General features: G+C 43.2%; 1 protein-coding gene across 1 annotated transcript in view; it reads right to left on the minus strand.

The window, feature by feature from the left end:
* The window catches only part of VWA3A (von Willebrand factor A domain containing 3A), a 75,256-nt gene that overhangs the window by 47,569 nt on the left and 5,921 nt on the right, over positions 1-21,766 (minus strand). Inside the window, exons 2-7 of the mRNA XM_011233404.3 lie at positions 15,731-17,357; positions 11,861-11,982; positions 5,372-5,459; positions 4,926-5,049; positions 769-893; positions 592-669 (exon numbers count right to left, since the gene is read on the minus strand). Coding sequence (XP_011231706.1) covers positions 592-669; positions 769-893; positions 4,926-5,049; positions 5,372-5,433 — 389 coding nt within the window. The 5' untranslated portion in view covers positions 5,434-5,459; positions 11,861-11,982; positions 15,731-17,357. The remainder of the gene's footprint in view (positions 1-591; positions 670-768; positions 894-4,925; positions 5,050-5,371; positions 5,460-11,860; positions 11,983-15,730; positions 17,358-21,766) is intronic.

The raw sequence follows: 21,766 nt of genomic DNA on the forward strand, positions 1-21,766 counted from the left end.
CTGGTATGATCCAATCATTTTATTTGAGGAAAGAGGCCATTAGGACCAGAGGTGGGAGGGACTTGACCAAGAACTTAATGATTGTTGTCTGAACAAAGTTGTTTTTTTTTTTAAGATTTATTTAATTTTATTTTTTTTTAAAGATTTTATTTATTTATTTGACAGAAATAGAGACAGCCAGCGAGAGAGGGAACACAAGCAGGGGGAGTGGGAGAGGAAGAAGCAGGCTCATAGCAGAGGAGCCTAATGTGGGGCTCGATCCCGTAACGCCGGGATCACACCCTGAACCGAAGGCAGACGCTGAACCGCTGTGCCACCCAGGCACCCCTATTTATTTATTTTAGAGAGAGAGTGAGTGAGTGAGTGGGGGGGGGAGAGGCAGAGGGAGAAGGAGAGAGAGAGAATCTCAAGCAGACTCCACGCCAAGCACAGAGCTGACATGGGGCTCGATCTCATGACCCTGAGATCACGACCAGAACTGAAATCAAGAGTTGGATGCTTACTGACTAACCCCCTCCCCCACCCCACGTCCCTGAACAAAGTTACTCTCAGGCTGCTGAAATGAGGAAACTCTTGAGCTCTCATACTTACTCAGAAAGCTTGGATTCAAATTGGTGGATGAACTGGGTGGAGAAGTGAACTTTCCTCATGATATTGCTGCCCTCCTCCCTGAAGAAGCAAAGTCTTATGAAGGGGTCTCTGGGGCCGGGGAGAGGGGTGTTGCCAGGCTTGCAGGCTTGGGGGTGAAGGGACTAGCGCCAGACTCACAGCACGGCGGTGCCCTGGCTAAGCAGGTCAGCCAAGGTGAGCCTCTCAAACTGTAAACTGCGTGTTGAAAGCCAGTCTTCTGAGTTCTCCCAAGGCGAGGGTTGGGTCTCGTGTCCCTGCAGCCTCTGCGAGACAGAGCCAGAGTCAAACAGAAAACTGGGGAAAGAGAGGGCAAGGCTGAGGACGCCCTAGGTCCCCTCCACATAGATCCCCGAGGGCTGCCAACTCCGACGGGTCCTCCCAGAATGCACTTCAAGAACTCACCGTGCTGAGGGAACTGAGGAATGAGAGGCCTGCATCCTGGGCCAGTTGCCCATTCTCGTCCCTCACCTTATCCCCAATATGTGGCTAGACAAGTCAAAGGTCACTCACCACATCCTGCCTTGTGCGACACTGAATATTCAGTGGCCAGACCATATAGGACCATAGAACTCCGACCCATGACCTCAGTAGCAACCAGTCCACGAAACCAACCCACAACTGTAGCAACTGGCCCAGAAGGGTCCAGACTTGGTCAATGACAGCTGGCTTTCCTATTTGTTATCCAGCTCAGGACCCACCAGAGAAGGCCAAATATGCCCTCAGAACCAATCATATGAGATGACTGCCTTCTAGTTAGCCCAGCTCCAGCTTCCTCACACCAACACTGCCCTTGTGGGCACACGTGAAGATTTCCCCTTTGTCACCGTAAAGCATTCCTGATCCCCTGCCTTTGAGTCTCTACCAAACTCAAGCGAAGGTGGCTGACTTGCTTGTTGGAAGCAAACTGAATAAATTGCCTCTGTTCTCATTTGGGTACTCTTCGTTTATTTCCACACTTGCATTTTCGGTATCTTGCCATGAGTTCTGCCTTGCTATCCGTCTGGCGGGTCCTCAACAAACATTTGTTGGCTGATGGAGGAGGGAATGGGTTTATCCTGTCTAGTCCAGAGGCCAGAAACAGGAGCAGTAAGTACAGGTTTTAAATATAGAATTTCCTCACCATCACAGGAGTCTGACCACAAAAAGGCCTATGCCCCCTTGCTCATACCTGGTGACACCTGTTTCACTTACACAGTGCCAAGCTCAGGATTTGGGGGTGGTCTTGGTGGTGGAGCTGAAGTCATTCACGGCAAGCATTCAGTGTTGGGGGTGCTTTCTGGGAGCCAGAAGGTAGAGAAAACTGACTGGAGGCTCTGAGCCCATTTGGCCTTGATCACCTCTCCTGGAGGCTGGCATTTCTTCCTTCCCCCAGTGGGTGTTTCTGAGCCCTTCTATGAACCAGGTGCTGTCATTGGTGTTAGGGCTACAGTGTGAACAAGAGAGAAATGTTCTTGCCTTCTTGAACTTTACATTCTAGTGTGGGTAGGTAGAGAATAGAGAAAAGATGAAATCAGTGTATATAATTTCAGAAAGAAACAGTTCCAGGAAGAACATGGAGCCCAATGTGATAGGCAGTGAGCAGGGTGATGGGGGGGGGGTCAGAGAAGGCCGGTGTGAGCCGAGATCTGGAGGTGAAAAAGGAGTTGGCCCTGTGCATAGCTAGGAAACGCTCATTCCAGGCAGAGGCATGGAGTGGGGAAGGGGTCAGAGCGTTTGTAGAGCAGAAAGTTGGCCATGGCGGTTGGGTGTGTAACGTGACATGAGAAGGGGCTGGGAAGGTGTGCAAGGCCTGGTTCAGACCAGGCTTCCAGCACAATCACTATGTGATACACATAGGATGTAAATGTTGCCAGAATTGGCCATGACTCCCTCTGGGTGTGGTACAGCATCGTAAGAGAGGGAATGATCCCACTATGATGGAAATTGCCCCACAGCATCATCTGATGGCTGGGGAATGGGCCTGCCCACCGCTTAACCCACCAGGACCCCCATCTCTATTAGAGATGGCTGCGCCCATCTCCTGGTTGCCTGCTTGAACCCCAGGTGGGTGTTTCTTGGGCTTGTATCGACCAGGGCTTTCACTATAGTGGGTGAGGTGGGGGACAAAGGGTTGAAAACTCTGCAGGTAGCTGATAGAGCTCCACCAGACAGGGTAGAGGACACAGGAAGAAGAAAGTCCAAAGAAGAAGAAGAGCAGGTGGGAAAGAAGAAAGGAGCGCAGTAGGTGGGGTTTTCCCATCTACTTGCTTTGTGATGCCAGGCAAGTCCGTGGGGCTCTTTTTTCACCTGCAAAACGGGCGTTTGAAGCAATAGCAGCACACAGCCTTGAGTGCTGCCGCATTAACAGATCCCAGCAACGATCTGCATCTCCCCCTCAGTGAAAATGAAATGCTGCTATTATATGCCAGCTAGCTACTATTGTAAGCCCTCAGTTCTGTGCCTGAGGCCTGCTCACCGCCCTGTTTCAAAAGGAAATTAGCAAGCGTTAAAGAAGTGTTAACAACACTAATAGAGCAAACACTTAAATAGCACTTATTATGTGTCAAGCACTGTCCATATATTGACTCATTTAATTCTACAAAGTCGTTTCCGTCATTACCCCATTTTGCTGACAAGGAAACTGAGGCACAGAGAATACAAGCGATTTTCCCAAAGTCACACAGCTGGTAAGTGACACGGCTGGGATTCAAACTCAAGCTGCATAGCTCACGTTAGCACTTAACTGTGACTATCTTCATGAAGGATTGAGGGGAACTGACTAAAAAGATAACTTTCTTTTACGATTTTATGCTAATTAATATTCGGCCCTTAGACGGCACCACCTAAAATTCATGGTCCCCGTCTCGCACTTAGGGAAACGCTGCTTTACATTGTATGAACACTAGATGTCACTCTCTTCATCTCTCAGGATTCAACCAACTCCTTGGTGATAGCTCCTCTCATGGTAGAATGGTAATTCACCTTCCTTCCATTTTACTTGCATTGGAAATGATCTATCGTATTTTAGGATATGAATTTTGTATGATTAATATTTGAAGATCCACCATTGACACATAGCATTATACATTTTGGCTGTAGGGCGTGCTGATTACATACTAAGGTATGTGATTCACATCGAGAGTAGGAAGATCTTTGTGTTGGGACAATCCTTTCTCTCTTTCCCACTGCTATTCATTTGTGAGGTAAAGGAGGTCCCAGCTGTGGCTGATAAGGGTCCGAGTGGTCCTTGCCCACCGGGGAAGTCACGTATTTGCTATGAAATTAGATGAAGTGAAGACTCATATTATCAACATCTGAAGTCATTGAAAGAATCCCCCAGAATCTCACGACTGTTGATGTTTCCTCATTTTCTTTTCATTAAAATTACTTTCCTATTAGTACCAATTCTTGAGGAAAGTAAAACAGGACCATTTTCCTGATTGTCTGATTGCTAGCGTTAAAACTGTACTGTTTTTGACAGATTGTCATTTCAAAGATATCATCTTTAAGCTCTCCTATGGATTAGGTAGGTGACTCTAGGCCAGGCTTGCACCTAACCACTCCTGATGACAATAGTTTCTATGGTAGAGTGAATTCTGAGTTCTAGACCATCCACCCACCATCGTGGGACAGAAAACAGTTCATTGACACATTGAGAGTCAGCCTAAAACCACAGTTCTGGTTATTCTAGAAGTTAATTCTCTTGCTGCAAAGCTCTTGCTCTGATAGCACTTTCTGAAACTGATTTTTGGATCTAGGTTTTTGGGAATCCTAAAAGAAAGACAAATCTCAGAAAGGGGAATTTTAGAATTACATTCCCTAGTCTTCAGGCTTTGATAATGCAGACAGGCTTCATATACTCCTGAATGTTTAATGATATGGCCAAGAAGGCTTATCAAAATTTCTATAAACAGCATAGAGATTCCTGTCATTTCTAAAGGCAGAGGTTCAGAGATGAACATTTAACTAATTGTTTTCTATCCTGTGATCCTATGTGAAGAAAGAAACACCAGGAGTGGGGGCGCCTGGGTGGCTAGGTCCCTTAAGTATCTGACTTTGGCTTGGGTCCTGATCTCAGGGTCCTGGGCTCCAGCCCCAAGGCAGGATCCCTGCTCAGGGGGGAGCCTGCTTCTCCCTCGGCTCTTCCTCCCTCCCCCCTGCTCATGCTCTCTCTCTCTCACACACACACACTCTTTCATAAATGAATAAAATCTTAAAAAAAAAAAAAGAAGAAACACCCAGAGTTTAACACATCGTGCATTCCCTGACTATGATATGTAAGCACTGTGACTCAGTTAAAACACTACTGCATTTACCAGTAAGTCCTGTGTCTGGTTAACATGTGTAACCAGTAGTCCATTGTCTGGATTTTGGCCAAGTCCACGGAGGTCCTTCTGGTCCAACTGCTTCTTGGGATCTCTGCAATTGTTTCTCCTCATGCTACAAAACACACAGTGAGTGACCGGTCAGTGTCCCCGCACTAGACATTGCCTCCACATTGCCAGGGTCTCCAGAGCCATTTTCATCTCTGTATGGAAACTGGGAAGGGTCCCTGTAGAGCCCTGATAAAAGGAGGACTCCAAGTTCTTAACACTTTTTATTCCACCATTCCGGTAGTGAGAAGATGGAAGTCCTCAGGCATAAGATGATGCCATGACCATTTATCCAGTCTCGCTTTGAGGCAGGTATTTCCCCCCTTGACTACCTGGAACGAAATGTCATTGCTGCTGTCTTTATTTTAAAAATCAGAGAGGATGCTTACCAATGATCTTCCAGAAACATATTATCTTGACCATGGAAGACAGGACTAGTATGTGTAGCCATTATAAAAGCACCCAACACTTATTTTCCTAGGGAGAAAAGGAATACCAGAAAAGAGAAAGATAAATGCAGTGTAGAGACAACAGCGTTGGGGGGTATCTATAGTCAACTCTTCTGTCATTCATCTCTTCACTAATGCTCATCGAACACCTCCTAGGTATCAGGCTTTGTGCGAGGTGCCGAGGATACAATGGTGAACAAGGGAACAGAGGCTTCTCAACTTCAGCACTTTTGACATTTTGGACAGGGTCATTCTTGGTTGAGAGGCTGTCCTGTGCATTGTGGGGGGCTTAGCAGCATTCCTGCCTCCCAAGTTGTGACAACCAAAAATGTCTCTAGACATGGCCTAACATCTCCTGGGAGGGGGCACAGTCATCCCCAGTTGAGAACCACTGAGCTAGAGCTTACACTCTAGAGGGGGAAGATGGGTGTTAAAAAATTAAATATAGTATATATAGAAATTGTGGCAAATGCTAAGCAGGACGTGAACAGGATGATATGATGGAGGGGTGCTTGGGTGGCTCAGTTGGTTAAGCATCTGCCTTTGGCTCAAGTCATGATCCCAGAGTCCTGGGATCGAGTCCTGCATCGGGCTCCTTGCTCTGAGAGGAGACTGCTTCTCCCTCTGCCTGCAGCTCCCTCTGCTTGTGCTCTGTCTCTCTCTCTCAAATAAATAAATAAAATCTTAGGGAAAAAAAGGATGATATGATGGAGAATAATCAAGAAAGAGAACTGTTTTGCATAGCTAGGGTGGTCAGCCAAGGCTTGACCTTGAGATTAGACATTCATGAAGGACAGAAAGTAGGTGGCCATGTATGGTGAGGGCTGGACTGAGTGGAGAGGGCAACAAGTGACTATAACGATTTTAAGAAAGGGGAGGAGAAGGAAAAATACTGAAATGAGGTTGAATTCTTTTCTTTGTGAATGACATCCGCACTCAAAGGGGTGACCCTGCAGACTACCCTCACAGCTTAGAGTCAGCGGTGGACAGGAACAAGATGGATCCATCAGATCTTCTCTGGGAATTCAGAATTAAGAGCTATAGGGCCACCATGTGCATTCAGAAGCAGGAAAAAGTCTGTCTTCAGATAAAGAGGAGTGAGTGGTCCTTCCCTGGCTTGGTTCCCCTGGGGCCATTCTCTCCAGCCTTCTTCCTTCCTCTCTGCTGGCTCCTTCCCAGTCTCCCTTCTAGGCTCATTCTCCTCTATCAGAGCATTTTAAGTCGGTGTTCCTCAAGGCTAAATTGTGCCTTCTCTACCCTTCTCTATCCTCTTTTCCCAGGCAGTCTTATCCTTCCTGGTCCATGGCCTCAACTACCATGTACACACATCAGTGACCCCCAATGGCACGTCAAAAAATCCGGACCTCCCACTCTGACTGCAGACTGTATTCATCGACACTGGATATTTCCACCTGGAGTACCTCAAACTCAACATGTCCAAGACTGAATTCATATTCCCTACAAACCTATCCTCTTTTCAGTGTTTTCTAGCTTAGAGAAAAGAGCCACTCTCCATCTACTTATATGAGTCAGAAACGTAGGAATTATTCCTGATACCTCATTCCCCGTATCCAATCCATCACCTAATCTTGTCAATTTTCCCCCTCTTAAATCTCCCCACTTACCTCTGTCTCCAGTGACATTATCTGTCCAGGCCACTGTCATCTCTGCCACAGACAATGGCAGTAGATCCTAACTGGCCAAGCCACATTCCCTCAGACACTCCTGTCCAGTCTGTACTCACTGAAGCCAGAGTGATCTTTTAAAAATACAAACCCAACGTCACACCCCCTCTTCTCCCTCCTGCTTCAAACTATTCAAAGGCTTCCCTTCATTTCTAGGATGAAGACTAAGATTCTTAGGATAGCATTTGAGGTCTTGCATGATCTGGCTGCTGCCCACCTACCTCTCAACTTTTCCCCTGCTCCCCTGCTCCCCCATTCTGTGTTCCATGATCCCCTCCCTTCAATTCCTGGAATGTTATGCAGTTCCTTTAACCACAGGGCCTTTTCACGTGCTGTGTCTGTTCTGGAACATCCCCTTCCCCTCCCCCAACTCATTCTTGATATTTCAGCCTAAGTGTCACTTTCTCGGGGAACTCTTCTTCACCCTCCTACTGTATTTCAGGTTCCTTTAGTGTTATGTAAACTCTCACAGAAATGTGTTCTTTCAGAATACTTTTAATTTAGAATGATACATTCTTTACTGTGATTTTTAAAAATTGGTGTCTCTCTCCCATTTGACTGTAAGTTACAAGAGAGCAGGAACTGGCAAGCAATCCATACTTGGGGAAGGGAAGGTGAAGAGAGAGGAGGAGGTTGAGAAACTGCCTCAGTTCTTGAATATCTAAATGCTGATCCCAGGCACTTGTGAGAACTGCCTTCACTTTCTGCTCTTGGGTTCCATGAAAAACCCTGTTCCTTATAATTCCCCATCTTTCTGCTTAAGCTAGCTCATTTGGCTTCTGTTACTTGCAACCAAAAAAATATTGGCTAAGAGACAGCAAGTGAGAAACTTGGGAGTTGCAGCTTGAAAAATAAGTGTTCTTATGAAATCATTAAATAAAATAGCCTAATGATGGTACAGCAACTTGCTTTTCTCTCTGGGGTCTTTAATCTTTTACTCAGAGGATGCTTTGTTTTGGGGGAAGCACCAAGATAATGTGGCAATGTTGTTAATGCTAAAAAATATTTAAAAAACAGCTGGCTTTCCTTCAGGACGCTTGGCTGAGAGCTCAGTGGCAGAGACTGTCGCAATAGAAATGCCTCGTGAACACTGGACACCCCACAGTGTCCCAGTTCCCTCTTTTCAGTGAGTGATTAACAATCTAATGAATTCAGAGGCCTGCACGACTGGATTCTAGGGTGACTGGTGTGGCTGATGGAGCAGGAGGGTGTGGTCGGCATAAAACTCACGACACACTGTGGTGTTCTAGAAAGCACTGGACCTTGGGTTTCTTCTTCTGCAGAATGGAATGGGGTTCCTAGTACCTGCCCTGCCTGCTTCAGCACTGTTGTCAAGAGACTGAACCCCGACACTGAGAATGTCAAAGAGCTTTGTAAATAGAGTAGTATAGAAATGCAGAACAGCATTAGAAGAATGTCCTGCTTCTTCAAGTGCTTCAGCATAGGACATGTAAGCAATCACTCATCCCATGAACATCTTTAGGGTGTTTGCTGGGTGCCAGAAAGAGCTGGTACTGGGAAGGCAGAGATGAACTGGACACAGCCCTAACCTTCCCATCTTTGCTCAAATGAAACCTCATTAGAGACGGCTTCTTTGACGACCCCATCTCAAATATTACCCCCTCCACCCTGCTTTGTTTTCTCCAGAATGTGTTTTATCTTGAAGTACTATGTTATTTATTTACTTACCACCTTTCTCCCCCACCCGTCAACCCACTAAGAGTAAGATCCATGAGGGCAGGGACTTAGTATGGTCACTAGTAGAAGCCTTTTGTGTAGTCAGTGCCTGGAACATAGTACTGCTCGAAAAACATTTGTTGAATAAGTGCGCTCAGGGCAGGTCTAGAGTTTAGATAAAGGTGGGCCACGTTGCCCTGGGGGGCTGGGCTCGGATGGGGAAGAGAATGTGTAGGCTGGCCCCTGGGAGATGGCATCACGGTCAAAGTGAACAAGGTAATAGCCCTGGTTAATGGATAAGAGAAAGCCTCCTGCCAACTGCCTGGTTTGCTAATAGCCAGATTCTCCTGAACATCTGGGGTAAAGCCATCCCCAGGGTTTGTATTTTGAATGGCCAGACAGTCTAAGTCTTGCCCCCGTCCAATCCATTTTACATTCTGCTGCCAGAATGATTTTTCTGACATGCCGAGTTGCCCACCTGTTTGGAACCTGCCATGGCCCCTCCGTGCTGTGGATCATCAAGCTGAACCTTCCTTGCAGTGTTTACCATTCTTTTCAGGACCTGTTCCTTGCGGACTCCTCCACCTTACCTCTTAGCCGTCTATGGTCCCTGGCAACCCCTACTTACATGCACCTTACTATTTCATACCCTTCTTTGTTCAAGTTGGACCCACTTCTAGAAACACCCTTAGCCCTTTTCGTTTGACAAGAAAACCCAGCAAGTCTCCTGAACACCATTTGCTGCCCTCCAAGCCCCAGGAAGGAAATCATTTCCTCCTATTGCTGCCCCCCCCACCGCTGCCTCATACCAAGTTGTCATGGTCCTTCTCCTGAGCAGCCCCACTACTTCCTTGTCTGTGGTTGCACCCCCAGTACCCAGCACAGCGCCTGGCATGTAGGGGGCAGAGGCTCATGGGCCCAGGCTCCCTAAACCTCTTTTACTGGGTCCAGAGCTCAGTGTCTGGGTGTGCCCCACCCCCTCTCTTACCATCCTGCTAACCCTGTGACACTCACCCTCACCTGCATTTCTCATTTCTCCATCTTTGGGAGAGGGGCCCCTGGTCATCCCAGGACTCTGCTTTTCCTGGTTCCCACTTCCTCTAAGCTCTTCCAAGCAACTCAACAGTGGAGCTCGCCCTGCCAGGAAGTGTTAGCTGGTCTCCAAGGTAACAGACTGCACCACTGCAGCCTGAGGCAGGGACAGGGGAAAACTCCCTCACCCCGCGGAAGACAGTACCACTTCGTCGTTGATAACAGCCTTTCCCCAGGCACTCTGCTTTTCTCCACCCCTACAAAAGCCTGGAAGCAGGATTTGGACTTCTATTTCTAGAATCTCTGGGTCAGCAGAAAACTATGGTTTAGACCAGTAGAGCCCTGGTACATGCTGTCTTCCCGTGGTGGGAACTGAAGACAGGTAGCAGAGAACCTGCACCGTGCCAGGCATGAAAGCTGGTAACGGTCTCCTCCTTCTCAGAGTCCCTGGGTCCCCTCAAACACACGTCCTGAGAGAGGTCTGGCATTTCCTCACCTCCACCAGGTCCAGGCCCACCCAAACCTGGCTAATACAGCAGCGGGCTCAGTGACCTCTTAGTGTCAGAAGAGATCGTCTACTGCCGTGGTTGCCAAACCCAGGTGCCCATCAGAATCATCTGGGTTGTTTGTTAACGAAACATACGTAACATTCCCATTTGGGAGACTGATACAGAACTGTGGTAGAGTGTGGGAACAGGAATCTGTAACAATGGTCCCTGGTGATTATGATGTAACCAGCCCTTCGACCATAACTGGGGAACCTCTTCAACGCCTTCTTTTATGGAAGTCAAGAGAGATGAAGTGATGTACCCCATGTCAACCAGCTCGTAAGAGGCTAAGGGATCTCCATTTACTTTTTCTAGGTAATTTCTCAAATGACTGTCTTCACTTTCAGAACCTTCAATTTGATAATTTAGAACATGTGCTCCTTGCGGTAACCATCATACACCAGAGAACCTCTTCCTATGTTGAACTAGCAGTGGCTCCTATAGGCCAGATCAGAAACAACAAAACCCCTCAAAATAGAAACTGCTTACCTACCACCAGTCTCTGTGGGCAGTAGTCATGGTTAACAGTAGTGTGGCATTTGGGAGGGCATCAAAACCAACAAGGCAGGAGAGAAGGGAGATCAGAGAGAGGTATGGAAAAAGGAAGAGTTACAAGAGGCTGAGAGCAACCAACTAATGGCTACTCTGTGAACAAGGGGTGAGGGCCCTTGTGCTCACCCTACTGGAAATCCTGGGTAGAAGGGGCTGGCTAGCTTTGAGACACCACTTTTAAAGACATGAGGGCCCAAGACGGTTTTATACTTTCATACTTTCCTTGGCTCCTGGATACAAAGGGTCTCAACATTTTACCAGAAATAAAGCCCAACATTGAAAAGTCATTGTTACTGCTTTTTTCTACTTGAGCTTACATGATACACATATTCTGGATGTATTTGTGCCAGATGGATAAAGTGGAGTAAGATTTTCAGCCTCTATGACCAGGCAAGAGGAAAGCTATGTGTGGGTACCATCTTTCTCAGCTCTCCTCAGATGGTCTGTAGCTCATTTGGGCCCCATTAAAGAATTAGAGCACAACAGGAATTTGTGTTTGTTACCTTAGGTTTTTGGAACCTGATCAGGGTCAACTCATCTCTGGTCTTTATTTAGGAGCTGTAACCTGTTCCCATTGCCCAAGATATATGGATGGTGTGATTCCCTAATTCTTCCATTAATTCTATTTTTGCTTCCTGTACTTTGAGGTTCCATTATTATGGAATACACACGTAGATTTGTTATGTCTATCTCCTTAAATGATCATTTGCTATGGTCTGAATGCGTGTCCCCCCTCACCCCCCAAAAAGTCATATGTTGGAAACTTACCCCCTGAAGTGATGGTATTAGGAGGCGGGGCCTATAGGAGGCAGTTAGGTCATGAGGGGAGAGCCCTCATGAATGGGATTAGTGCTCTCATTAAAGAAGACAGAGCCCCTAGCCCCTTCTGCCCTGTGAGAATATAAGAAGTCTGCAACCCAGAAGAGGACCCTTACCCGACCATGCTGGCACCCTGATCTTGGATTTCCAGCCTCCAGAACTGTGAGAAATAATTTTTTTTAAATCGATGTGGCAATGGACACTGTTCTACATCTTTGTGCACTGTGAGCTTTTATTTCTGTAAGATAAAGACACAAAAAATAAAATGTATGAATCTAGGGGCTTTATTTTAAAAGTATAGACCCTAAAAACAAAGTTTTTTCTCCAGTTCACAGCAAGCTCATAAGTACCTTTTTTAATTTTTTTCAAATCTGGGAAAAAAAAGAATTCCAAAGCTCTTTTAACTCTTTGATAAATACTGTAGTGTGCCATATTTAGTCTATAATCCTTTTGTTTTGGAATAAGCAGATAGTGGTGACTTCGATGATTTTTGTCTTCAGCGTTTAAAACCCCCTTTGGTTTCCTTTTTTTAAAATTGAGATATGACACATTACATTGTATTAGTTTCATGTGTATACCATAATTCGATAGATGCATATATTACAAAAATGATACCACAGTAAGTCTACTTAACATCTAATCAGGTTTGTGTTCCGTAAGCCACCTCGTCTACAAGTATTTTGTGATGGCAGCCCGAACAGACTAAGACAGTATTGCTGTGCAACAAATTTTTAGATATTACCTTGTATTTTGCTTTCTTTCCCCCATTTCAAGCCAGTAGCAGGTGCTTTTTGTTGGGCTGAGAAATAGCCTGAAGTCAACATTTCTTTTTCGTAAAATCCTAAGCTAACTGAAAGATTGAAGTGACGTGCCAAAGCATGGGAGGTGAAGCATGCGTTTAATGTCAAGAGAAGTGTGAGTGTATCAAGATTCTTTCAGTTAAAAGAGACAAACCCAACTCAAACTGGCTTAAGGAAAAGAGGGAATTTATTTGCTCAAACAACAGAAATATCGAAGGATTTTCTGCCTGTGGACATGGCTTGATCCAAAGGCTAATATGATGTTAATAGAAGTCTGTCTCCATTTTTCAGCTCCTTTCTTCTGTGATGGCTTTATTCTTAAGCAGGCTCTTCGTGAGCGGTTGGCAAACTTGGACACCAGCAGCACTCAGCTACCCCCCACCCCAACTTAGCAACCCTAAAAGAAGAGCACCTCTTTCCCAAGAAGTTCAGCATCTCTTTCCCAAGGAGCTTCAGGAAAGGCCCAGGCTTGGCTTGGTCATGTGATCCATTCATTTCTGAAACAATCACTGTGGCTCTGATTGGCCTGACCTGGCTTCTGCGTCTGGTCTTGGAGCCAGAAGGTGCCATCAGCCCCTTGAAAAAAGCTGGGTTTGTTTTGTTTTGAACCAAAGAAGGGGACATGGGTACTAGACAAACATGCCTCTCAGGGAAGCCAAAGGGGAGAAGAAAGAGACAGAGGTCAAGAAATCAGGTATCCGAAAATCAGAAGGAGCAGGGGCCTGCTCAGTGTTTGGTAGCAACACTTTGAGATGCCAAGACCTAAGGAAATGCGTCCTCAGTCCAGCGAGAAAGTCTTCCCAGCTCAGCGAACTTCAGCATGGCCCAGGCGTGGGAGGGACAAGAACTACTTCTCCATTCAGACTGGAATAGTTGATGTCTCAGCAGCAATAAGTGTAGACAGTTGACAAATGACTGGAGGGGGCTTTCTAATGTTTGAACCATGGACCTCTGCACAGCCCTAGGGTGACCTAATAACCAGTAGACTTCTTATCAACAAGGTAGAAGGGATCTGGTTACTTGATTTTTTAAAAAAAGATTTTATTTATTTATTTATTTGACAGAGAGAGAGACAGCCACTGAGAGGCGGAACACAAGCAGGGGGAGTGGGAGAGGAAGAAGCAGGCTCCCAGCGGAGGAGCCAGATATAGGGCTTGATCCCAGGACCCTGGGATCATGCCCTGAGCCAAAGGCAGACGCTTAACGACTGAGCCACCCAGGTGCCCCTGGTTACTTGATTTTTTAAGTGCTATAGAGGGGACAAGATAGAGCCTGTTTGGGGAAATTTCCCTGAGTGCTCAATTCCCAAAAGGGTCCCAGTAAAATTAACAATTTTAGGGTGACATCATCTAGTTCATCAATCAGTGAAGCTACCACTTAGCAGGATTGCAGAAAGCTTGACAGTGAGAGGGGAATGATGGAAGATTGAACACAAACAGCTTAATAACTTACATACTTTCTCCCCAACAAAATATATAATATTTATAGGTTGTTTCTAAGCAGGACTACCTTTTATGGTTGCTTGCATTCCACATCCAGAAGAAGCAAACCATAGATTCAGTTGCTCGTGTCTGAGCCAAGAAATCATGCAACTGGGACACGCTATTTTTATTTCCTTCACACTAGCCAGGACAGAAGCAGTCCTCGATTTGAAGTCAGAGAACCTAAGCCTGAAACCCAGATTCAACAGTAGGTACTGAACCTTGGGTAAATTATTCCCCCTTTGATGCATGGTATTCTGGTCTATAAAGTACCACCTCCACCTCACCTTAGGAGGAGGATTAAGATGACATATGGAAAAACACATAGCATGAATTTAATATTAGTTTCCTCCTCCAAACTCTTATTGAATGCCACTATTTCTTTTTTTTTTTTTAAAGATTTTATTTATTTATTTGACAGAGAGAGAGACAGCCACTGAGAGGCGGAACACAAGCAGGGGGAGTGGGAGAGGAAGAAACAGGCTCACAGCAGAAGAGCCTGACGTGGGGCTCAATCCCATAACGCTGGGATCACGCCCTGAGCCGAAGGCAGACGCTTAACCGCTGTGCCACCCAGGCGCCCCATGAATGCCACTATTTCTTAACCACAATATTTAAAAATATATGTACTGCTTTTCATAGGGCAGTTGATACGCTTCAGTTAGAATGTCAGGTTATCATGGTATTCGGGAAGTTTCTGTTATCTAAGGCCTAAGTTCAAGCAGCATTATTTGTAACAGCAAAAAACTTGGAAACTACCTAAATGAACAAGGGAGGACACACACACACACAGTACAGCCGCTAAAAATGCAGAAGATTTATATTTACTGACACAGAAAGACATCCATCATAAAGTAAGAAAGAAAGTAGTGGCAGGCATGTATAGTATTTCTTGCTTTTGTTAAAACCGAACAGGACATAACCATCTCACACACACACACAAACACATACACGACATATGTATATATGTATGTATGTATATATATATAATAATGGTAATTTCTGGAAGGTGGGTTGAGGGGGGATTTTTAATTTCCTATACTTTCTTTTTAATTTTATGGACGCGTTACTGTAAAAAAACAAAAAAATCCCTTTGCCCCAGTTTAGGCTTATGGTAACTTCCTTCTCCACAACAGCACTTAGGACAATAAAAAGTTACTGATGACCCTGAAACAGCAGAAATGAGGTAAAGTGTTAAGAATGGTGTGTGTGAGTGGGGGTGACACCACAGTAGGAGTCCACTCTGCTACTTACTAATGACGTTAGGGAAATACAAGGTAGTTAAAAGCTTTCTTAGATATGTGGATTATTTTTCCCAGAGCAATTTATTATGCATAATGGAAAGGGTTTAGATTGGTTCTTCGACTGCATTTGCATTTTGCCACAGAGAACAAAGCAATGTAAAAGAATGAGCTGTTTTTTAATTTAAGAAAATACTTGAATTGTCTAAGATAACCAAATTAAATATTTAAACATGAAAGGAGTGCCAGAGTCAGGACACAGCATTTATTTTACTGACTTGCTCTGACAGATAATAGGGATTGATTTAATAGTGACCAAATACAATGGCAGTTATTTACTAAAGGGCCATAACAGGGCCGGTTGGGGATAACTGCATCTAAAATGAGATCAAATCCTTGAGTCCGTTCCTCTTAGCAGAAAAATTAAAACCATCTTGGCAGAACCAAGTCTTTGCAAAACATACCAAATATATGGCTTCAAGATAGCTGAGAACCCAAAAGCTTGAAGAAGCCTCCAGAGAGTTCTCTCAGGATCAACAGGGTGCTTGCATCATCCTGGTCCTCTTTGTATTGGTATCAACACTGGAGCACTATGAATTCGGTAGGAAAGGGTCTTCAGTCCACAAAGAGTCTTGAGTAGTAAAGGTCTTAGGTCTTGAATCCTAAGGAAGTCAATGAAACTGGCATATTATACAGTCAAATACCTACCAATAAAATAACCACATTTACTTGCAAGGGCTGATCTAGGAAAGCTTCTGCTTTCAGAAAGAATTTCACTGAAACGATCCTGGCAGATAGGTGGCTAAGTCTCTCAAATACAGTTTCATAATTTTCCTTTATAACCTAGCCCCAAATTTAATTATGATAATTCAATTCACATGTAAAGCAATGTGCCAGGTCTCTTAAGGGAAATGAGAAAGCCACATTCCTTGCATTCAAGAGTTTATAATCTCGGGGCGCCTGGGTGGCACAGCGGTTAAGCGTCTGCCTTTGGCTCAGGGCGTGATCCTGGCGTTATGGGATCGAGCCCCACATCAGGCTCCTCCGCTATGAGCCTGCTTCTTCCTCTCCCACTCCTCCTGCTTGTGTTCCCCTCTCTCGCTGGCTGTCTCTATCTCTGTCGAATAAATAAATAAAATCTTTAAAAAAAAAAAAAGAGTTTATAATCTAGTGACAGGGAGGTGTTTATTAATAAGAACAGCAGCAAACTAACATCTGAATACTTACTATGAGCCAGGCACTTTCCATGCTTTCTCATTTAAACCAACAATAACCCTATGACATAGGTACTGTTAACCCCATTCTACAGGTGAAAAAACCAAGGCTCACAGAGGCTAAGTGATTTATCAAGGGTTTCACACAGCTAGTATCTTGGAACTGAGATTTGAATCTAAGCAGTCTACTCGCCTCAAGTAAGTTCTATCAGAGAGGTATAAACCAAAGAGAAAGCACAAAAAATTAGGTATGTTTCAAATATGAGAGGGATTAGGGAAAACTGCGAGGAGGGAGTGCAGTCACAGCCAAGACAAAGAGCAGGTGTAGTGAAAGAATGGAGACGAGCGGGTTTGGCCGTGTAAGGAGAGATACAGTGGTGGGTAAAAACAGCGAAGAGACAGACTGAAGCCAGATCGTGAAACTATGCTAAAGAAGTGTGGACTTCATTCTGTAGAGTAGGAATGACAGGAACTCAGAGAAATGATATGCTTTCTTTTGTGTTGAGATTACTTTGGTAGAAATTAGCTGGATGGAGTAGATGGAGATTAGCTGGAGGAAGACTGGTTCAGATGCTGTGGAACATGAATAGATGTCTTAGGTCAACTGTCCAAGGACCATCTGCCACAGACATTTCTTCCTGTGTGGGTGCTCTGCTGTTGTGTGACTTAGGGAAAGTCAGTATACTTTTCTGAGGCCTTGGTTTCTTCATCTGGAAAATGGAAACACTGTACGTGCTCTTTTAGATTTCATCCAGCTCTACAATCTTCTGAGTCTCTTGAAAAATCTCTTCTTGAAATTTAATCTTGGGTGGTCTTAGTCTGTGCGTGGAACTGGGGCTGAATGTGCTTGAGAATATCATCCCATTGTTTTCTCCTCCTGGGAAAAGAACCAAAACTCTAAAAAAAATAATACAGCATTATGCTTTCTATCTTTGATACCATTTATAAATACCTACTTTTATTTTGTTGCTGGGTAACTGTGACCCAGAAGAGTTGACTTTGCGTAAGAGGAACCCAGACTTCCAGTCTTGGTGTTTTTCCTATAATCTCCTCATAGAGTGGTTAGAACAGAATTAGTGGAAGACTAAGTCAAAATAAGGTGTCTTTGGACTCATGTTATTACAGGATGTTTTTGGCCCCAATGTGGGGCTTGAACTCACGACCTCAAGATCAAGAATTATATGCTCTACCAACTAAGCCAGCCAGGCACCCTCACGTTGTTTCTAAAGCTAGTCTGGGTTTTTTTGGTAAGGTATTACCAAAGAGAAGGAAAAGTGTGTTCTCCCACTCTCTTCGAAGTTGTGTAAGTCTATCATTACAATTTCCAATTGACGTATTCAGTAATATTTATAGAACTCTTCAAATACCTCTCATCTGTGTTATACATCAGGATAGATTTGGATGGTGTGAAGATAGGGTGATCAGCTCATCCCTTTTGACTGGAATTTTCCCAGTTAGAGCACTGAAAGTCTCAGGTCCCAGGAAACCTCTCAGTCTCCGGCAAATGGGGACGATTGGTCATCCCAAGAAGATAAGATGAACTTTATGATCCAGAACTCAAGAACATCCAATTCCTACTTTATTTTCCAACTCCCCATGAGGCTCCTGTAAAGGCCATATAATGGAGAAACAGCAGCAAAGGGTAAATGTAGTGCTTTATTTGATTATTAGTTATTATTCGGCTGGGCTAATCCTGAGACCCCTCGAGAAAACTACAGTAAAGCTGTGATGGAGCACATGGATGAGTCTACAGACTTAAGGCCTCTGTCCTCTCCTTTGACCCCATTTTTAAAATTTTAGAAGCTAAGCTCCTTTGGTCTTCAGTGAAGGAGAAACGGAAGACTGAAGCAAAGATGAATTGCCTTAGGTCTACGTGTGAGGGAGAAAAGCAAGATGGCTGGCTTTGAGGGCCTTGGCTCAGTGGATCTCTCAGTTCATAAAAACATGATGCAGAAGAGAGAGCCACATCTGTGTAGTCCTTTATTATTGAGTGACTCTTCTTACTCGTAAACATGGCCTAATCCATATTCTGGAATATTGCTGGCATCTCTTCCCAAGGAAGGAGATGGGAACAGGGAGACCTCCTCCCTCCTTGACGCTAACAAAACAAAACCAAGGGGCACGGCAGTGTCACTGTGTGAATATGTAAAACCTCTGTAAGAAACCAACTTCTGAAATGAATTTTTAAAATCAAAGCTTATTTCAAAGCAATAGAAGCCTTTTTAGTTTCTTTAGTAGACAATTTATTTTGATAAACTTGCTCAATAACAAAAATACAAGTGAAGAAAATTATGTTCATTTTATACAGTTTGTATTAACAATTTGTTTTGAAACTATTAATTGAAAAATGTTATAACCAATTAGAAAACAATTCTTAATAAAATTTGGGGTAATATACAGACCTTGATCACAAACTCTAAAATCTCTTGAGGTGATACAACTAATAAGTCCTGTGTAGGGAATCCAACCTACACAGGCCATGTTTTTCCTTCATGTATTTTTATCCTTCAAAAATTAGTTCTGAAAGACAGCTTACTGTTTTGAATTGTGAACGTAAATTTAATTTTTAAAAGAAGGTCAAAGTGGGCTGATAAAACAGTTACTACAATCAGAGTAACTTGTGGCTAGTAGTCTTTTAATAAAGACAAAATAAATGCAACATGTTCTTCCCATGAAGCCCACGATGCGAAATAATAGCTAAGAGTATATCTAAAGTTAGTTTCCAATACTTTTTCAGGGCCTTTCCTCTAAATCAAAAGACTGTATGTCACCAGGACTATTATTGTACTTAAGAGATTAAACAGTGAATTCACAGAACATCAAGCAGGGATATCAAAGCTTTAGGCAAAAGGGCAAAAACCAATGAAGTGTTTTGGTCATTTAGAACATTAAAAAAAAAAAAAAAGAGGAGCCATCCTTCAAAAACAAAACAAATGGAAGAGAAAATAGGATAAGAAGTAGAAGAATCAGAAAAATTACATACACACATTAACAACATAGAACATGGATTACCTTTGGAAAGAATCATACTGAAATGCTCGTTTTTAATGAATTGAAGATTTTTCATGTTTACAGATGTTTAGGCATGTTCAATAGGAGCTTCCAAAAATTTCAAACTAATTTAAGTCTTGTGCAAATAAAACCTATAAATAGTTTTCAGCAGATTTTACAGTGATGTTCTTAGGTATGAGAAGAATGCACACACTCTAAAAACAATGTAACAGACAGAAGTTTGACAAATGATTGCACCATAAAACAGTGTTTTATATACAGTTTACAAGATATGATTTCCTGCTATAAATTAATATTGTACTATATAGTACTTATTATAGTGACCTTTTTAAAAGCAACTGCTGACAGTTGTCTATCTTTTCACTTACAGGATTTATAGAATTTTATATGAATGAATCCATTTCATTGGTCTGGAAGAGTACAAAGATTTGACTTCACATACTACTTGATGGGACAGTCTCAATCCTGGGTTAGAGTGCTGACTGTTTAGAGGGAGTGTTCCCCTATCAGCCCTTTATGCACTGGACCTCCAAGACAATGATGAAATTAAAGACAACTTAATAGTTTGGGTAATAGATACAAATAAAACCTTACATTTTATAATCTTATATGCAATACCACTGTAAGTGAAAGAAGTAAACAGTGGGGAAATTCTTAGCAGCTGAGAAACTTTCTCTCCCCATGCTCATGATCCAGTTAAAAATATTTTGAGAAACTATTTACAATAAAATTCATCTTTTGGAAGAGAAAAGCTCTTGGTCATATCATAAATTAATTTGAACCATACTTTGCTAACATTTTATCTCAGTGGTATAATGGTGACAACCAAAATTTTCCTTCAAAGTGATCCATTTGAGTGAGGACCAATCAAATCACAATGGGAACTGCAATCCCAAATGTCCATAGAACACGTCCAGTGGTATTCTCAGAATTAACTAGACATCATAATACTTGGGGAAAAATAGTCTCCTTCAGTCATTTCCCACAGGTTTCTTTGACCCTGGGAAGGAAAAGTGTGACATTCCCCCAGAACACTCAAGGAATGCACCACAGTGGTGGGTCACCTCTTACCCTGACTCCTGAGTGAGCTGAAACACTGGGGTTTTCTTTCACAATAAAATACTGCTGAATTAACAGTAAGATATATGAATGTCAAACAAGCCAGTGTGAAACACATTAGGCTCCTCCATTTTATACTTTGAATATCTGAGGAGGCAGCCTCATTTCTGAAGTAATCATTTTATAATTTATAATTGAGCTTTCAAAAAACAGTGCACTCATGGCTGTTTGTGTGAAGCAGGGACCTCACGGGACTCTAACTCTACTGATAGGGACATTTGGGTTGCTGTTTCACTAGAAAGAAGAAAAACTTAGCTCCACTGCCAAGAAAGAGCCTCCTGCCCCACATTTCAAACAGGAGATTATCTATAGTGTTCATCTGGAAAAACAACTAAGCACTGATATGAAAGCATGGGAAATGTGGAGAAGAGAAATACTGTATTTTAAAACTATTTGTGGATTCGAGGGTTAGCTGCAATGCTTCTTCTAGGAAAAAACCTAAAGCTGTGCGTTTAGTACAGCCCTTTAAAGTAAATGCAAAAATGTTAGCTTTTAGCAAACAAAGGCATATAGCATATAAAGAAAATATTGTATTGCTCAGGTTTTTGGTAAAGCAGATGTATTAGTAATGCTTACAGATGAAAAGAACATAAATTCAGTTTTTATAGCAGAGTGCAGTTAGTGTTGTAGATAGCCAAAATATTATAAATTGGTATTACTAGTGAACTTTGTATTTATGTAAAGTTGTGTGCTTGAACATAGAAAATGCATTACTCATGTAACAGACTGAGCCAGTAGAAAAAGAGAACCTCTGTACAACAGACGACAGTTGCCAATAATTTAAATAGTGTCAGATTCCCCAAATTATAAGGTTTTACATGATCTTACCTTCTACTATCATATACAAATAAATTAACCCTACAAAGAATTTTAGCTTAACTTAAAATTGGACCTAGAAAGGTATGGGATTATTTGTACCTATTACAAAAACCTGTTAAAATCATGGGCTGCTACAAAGAATGAGGTAAACTGAAGACTCTCTCCACTATGCAGCCTTCAGATAAATGGCTTTTTTTTTTTTTTTCTATTGAGTTCTAGGTTTGCACACCACAGTGTTTTGCTAGCAAAGCATTCAGAGTTCTCTTCCAGGAACTGTTTGCATGTGTGTGTATATAAATTTACACACACATACACACACACACACACACACATATA

The sequence above is a fragment of the Ailuropoda melanoleuca genome, chromosome 10 (assembly GCF_002007445.2).
Source record: "Ailuropoda melanoleuca isolate Jingjing chromosome 10, ASM200744v2, whole genome shotgun sequence".
In the NCBI taxonomy this organism is placed as follows: Eukaryota; Metazoa; Chordata; class Mammalia; order Carnivora; family Ursidae; genus Ailuropoda; species Ailuropoda melanoleuca.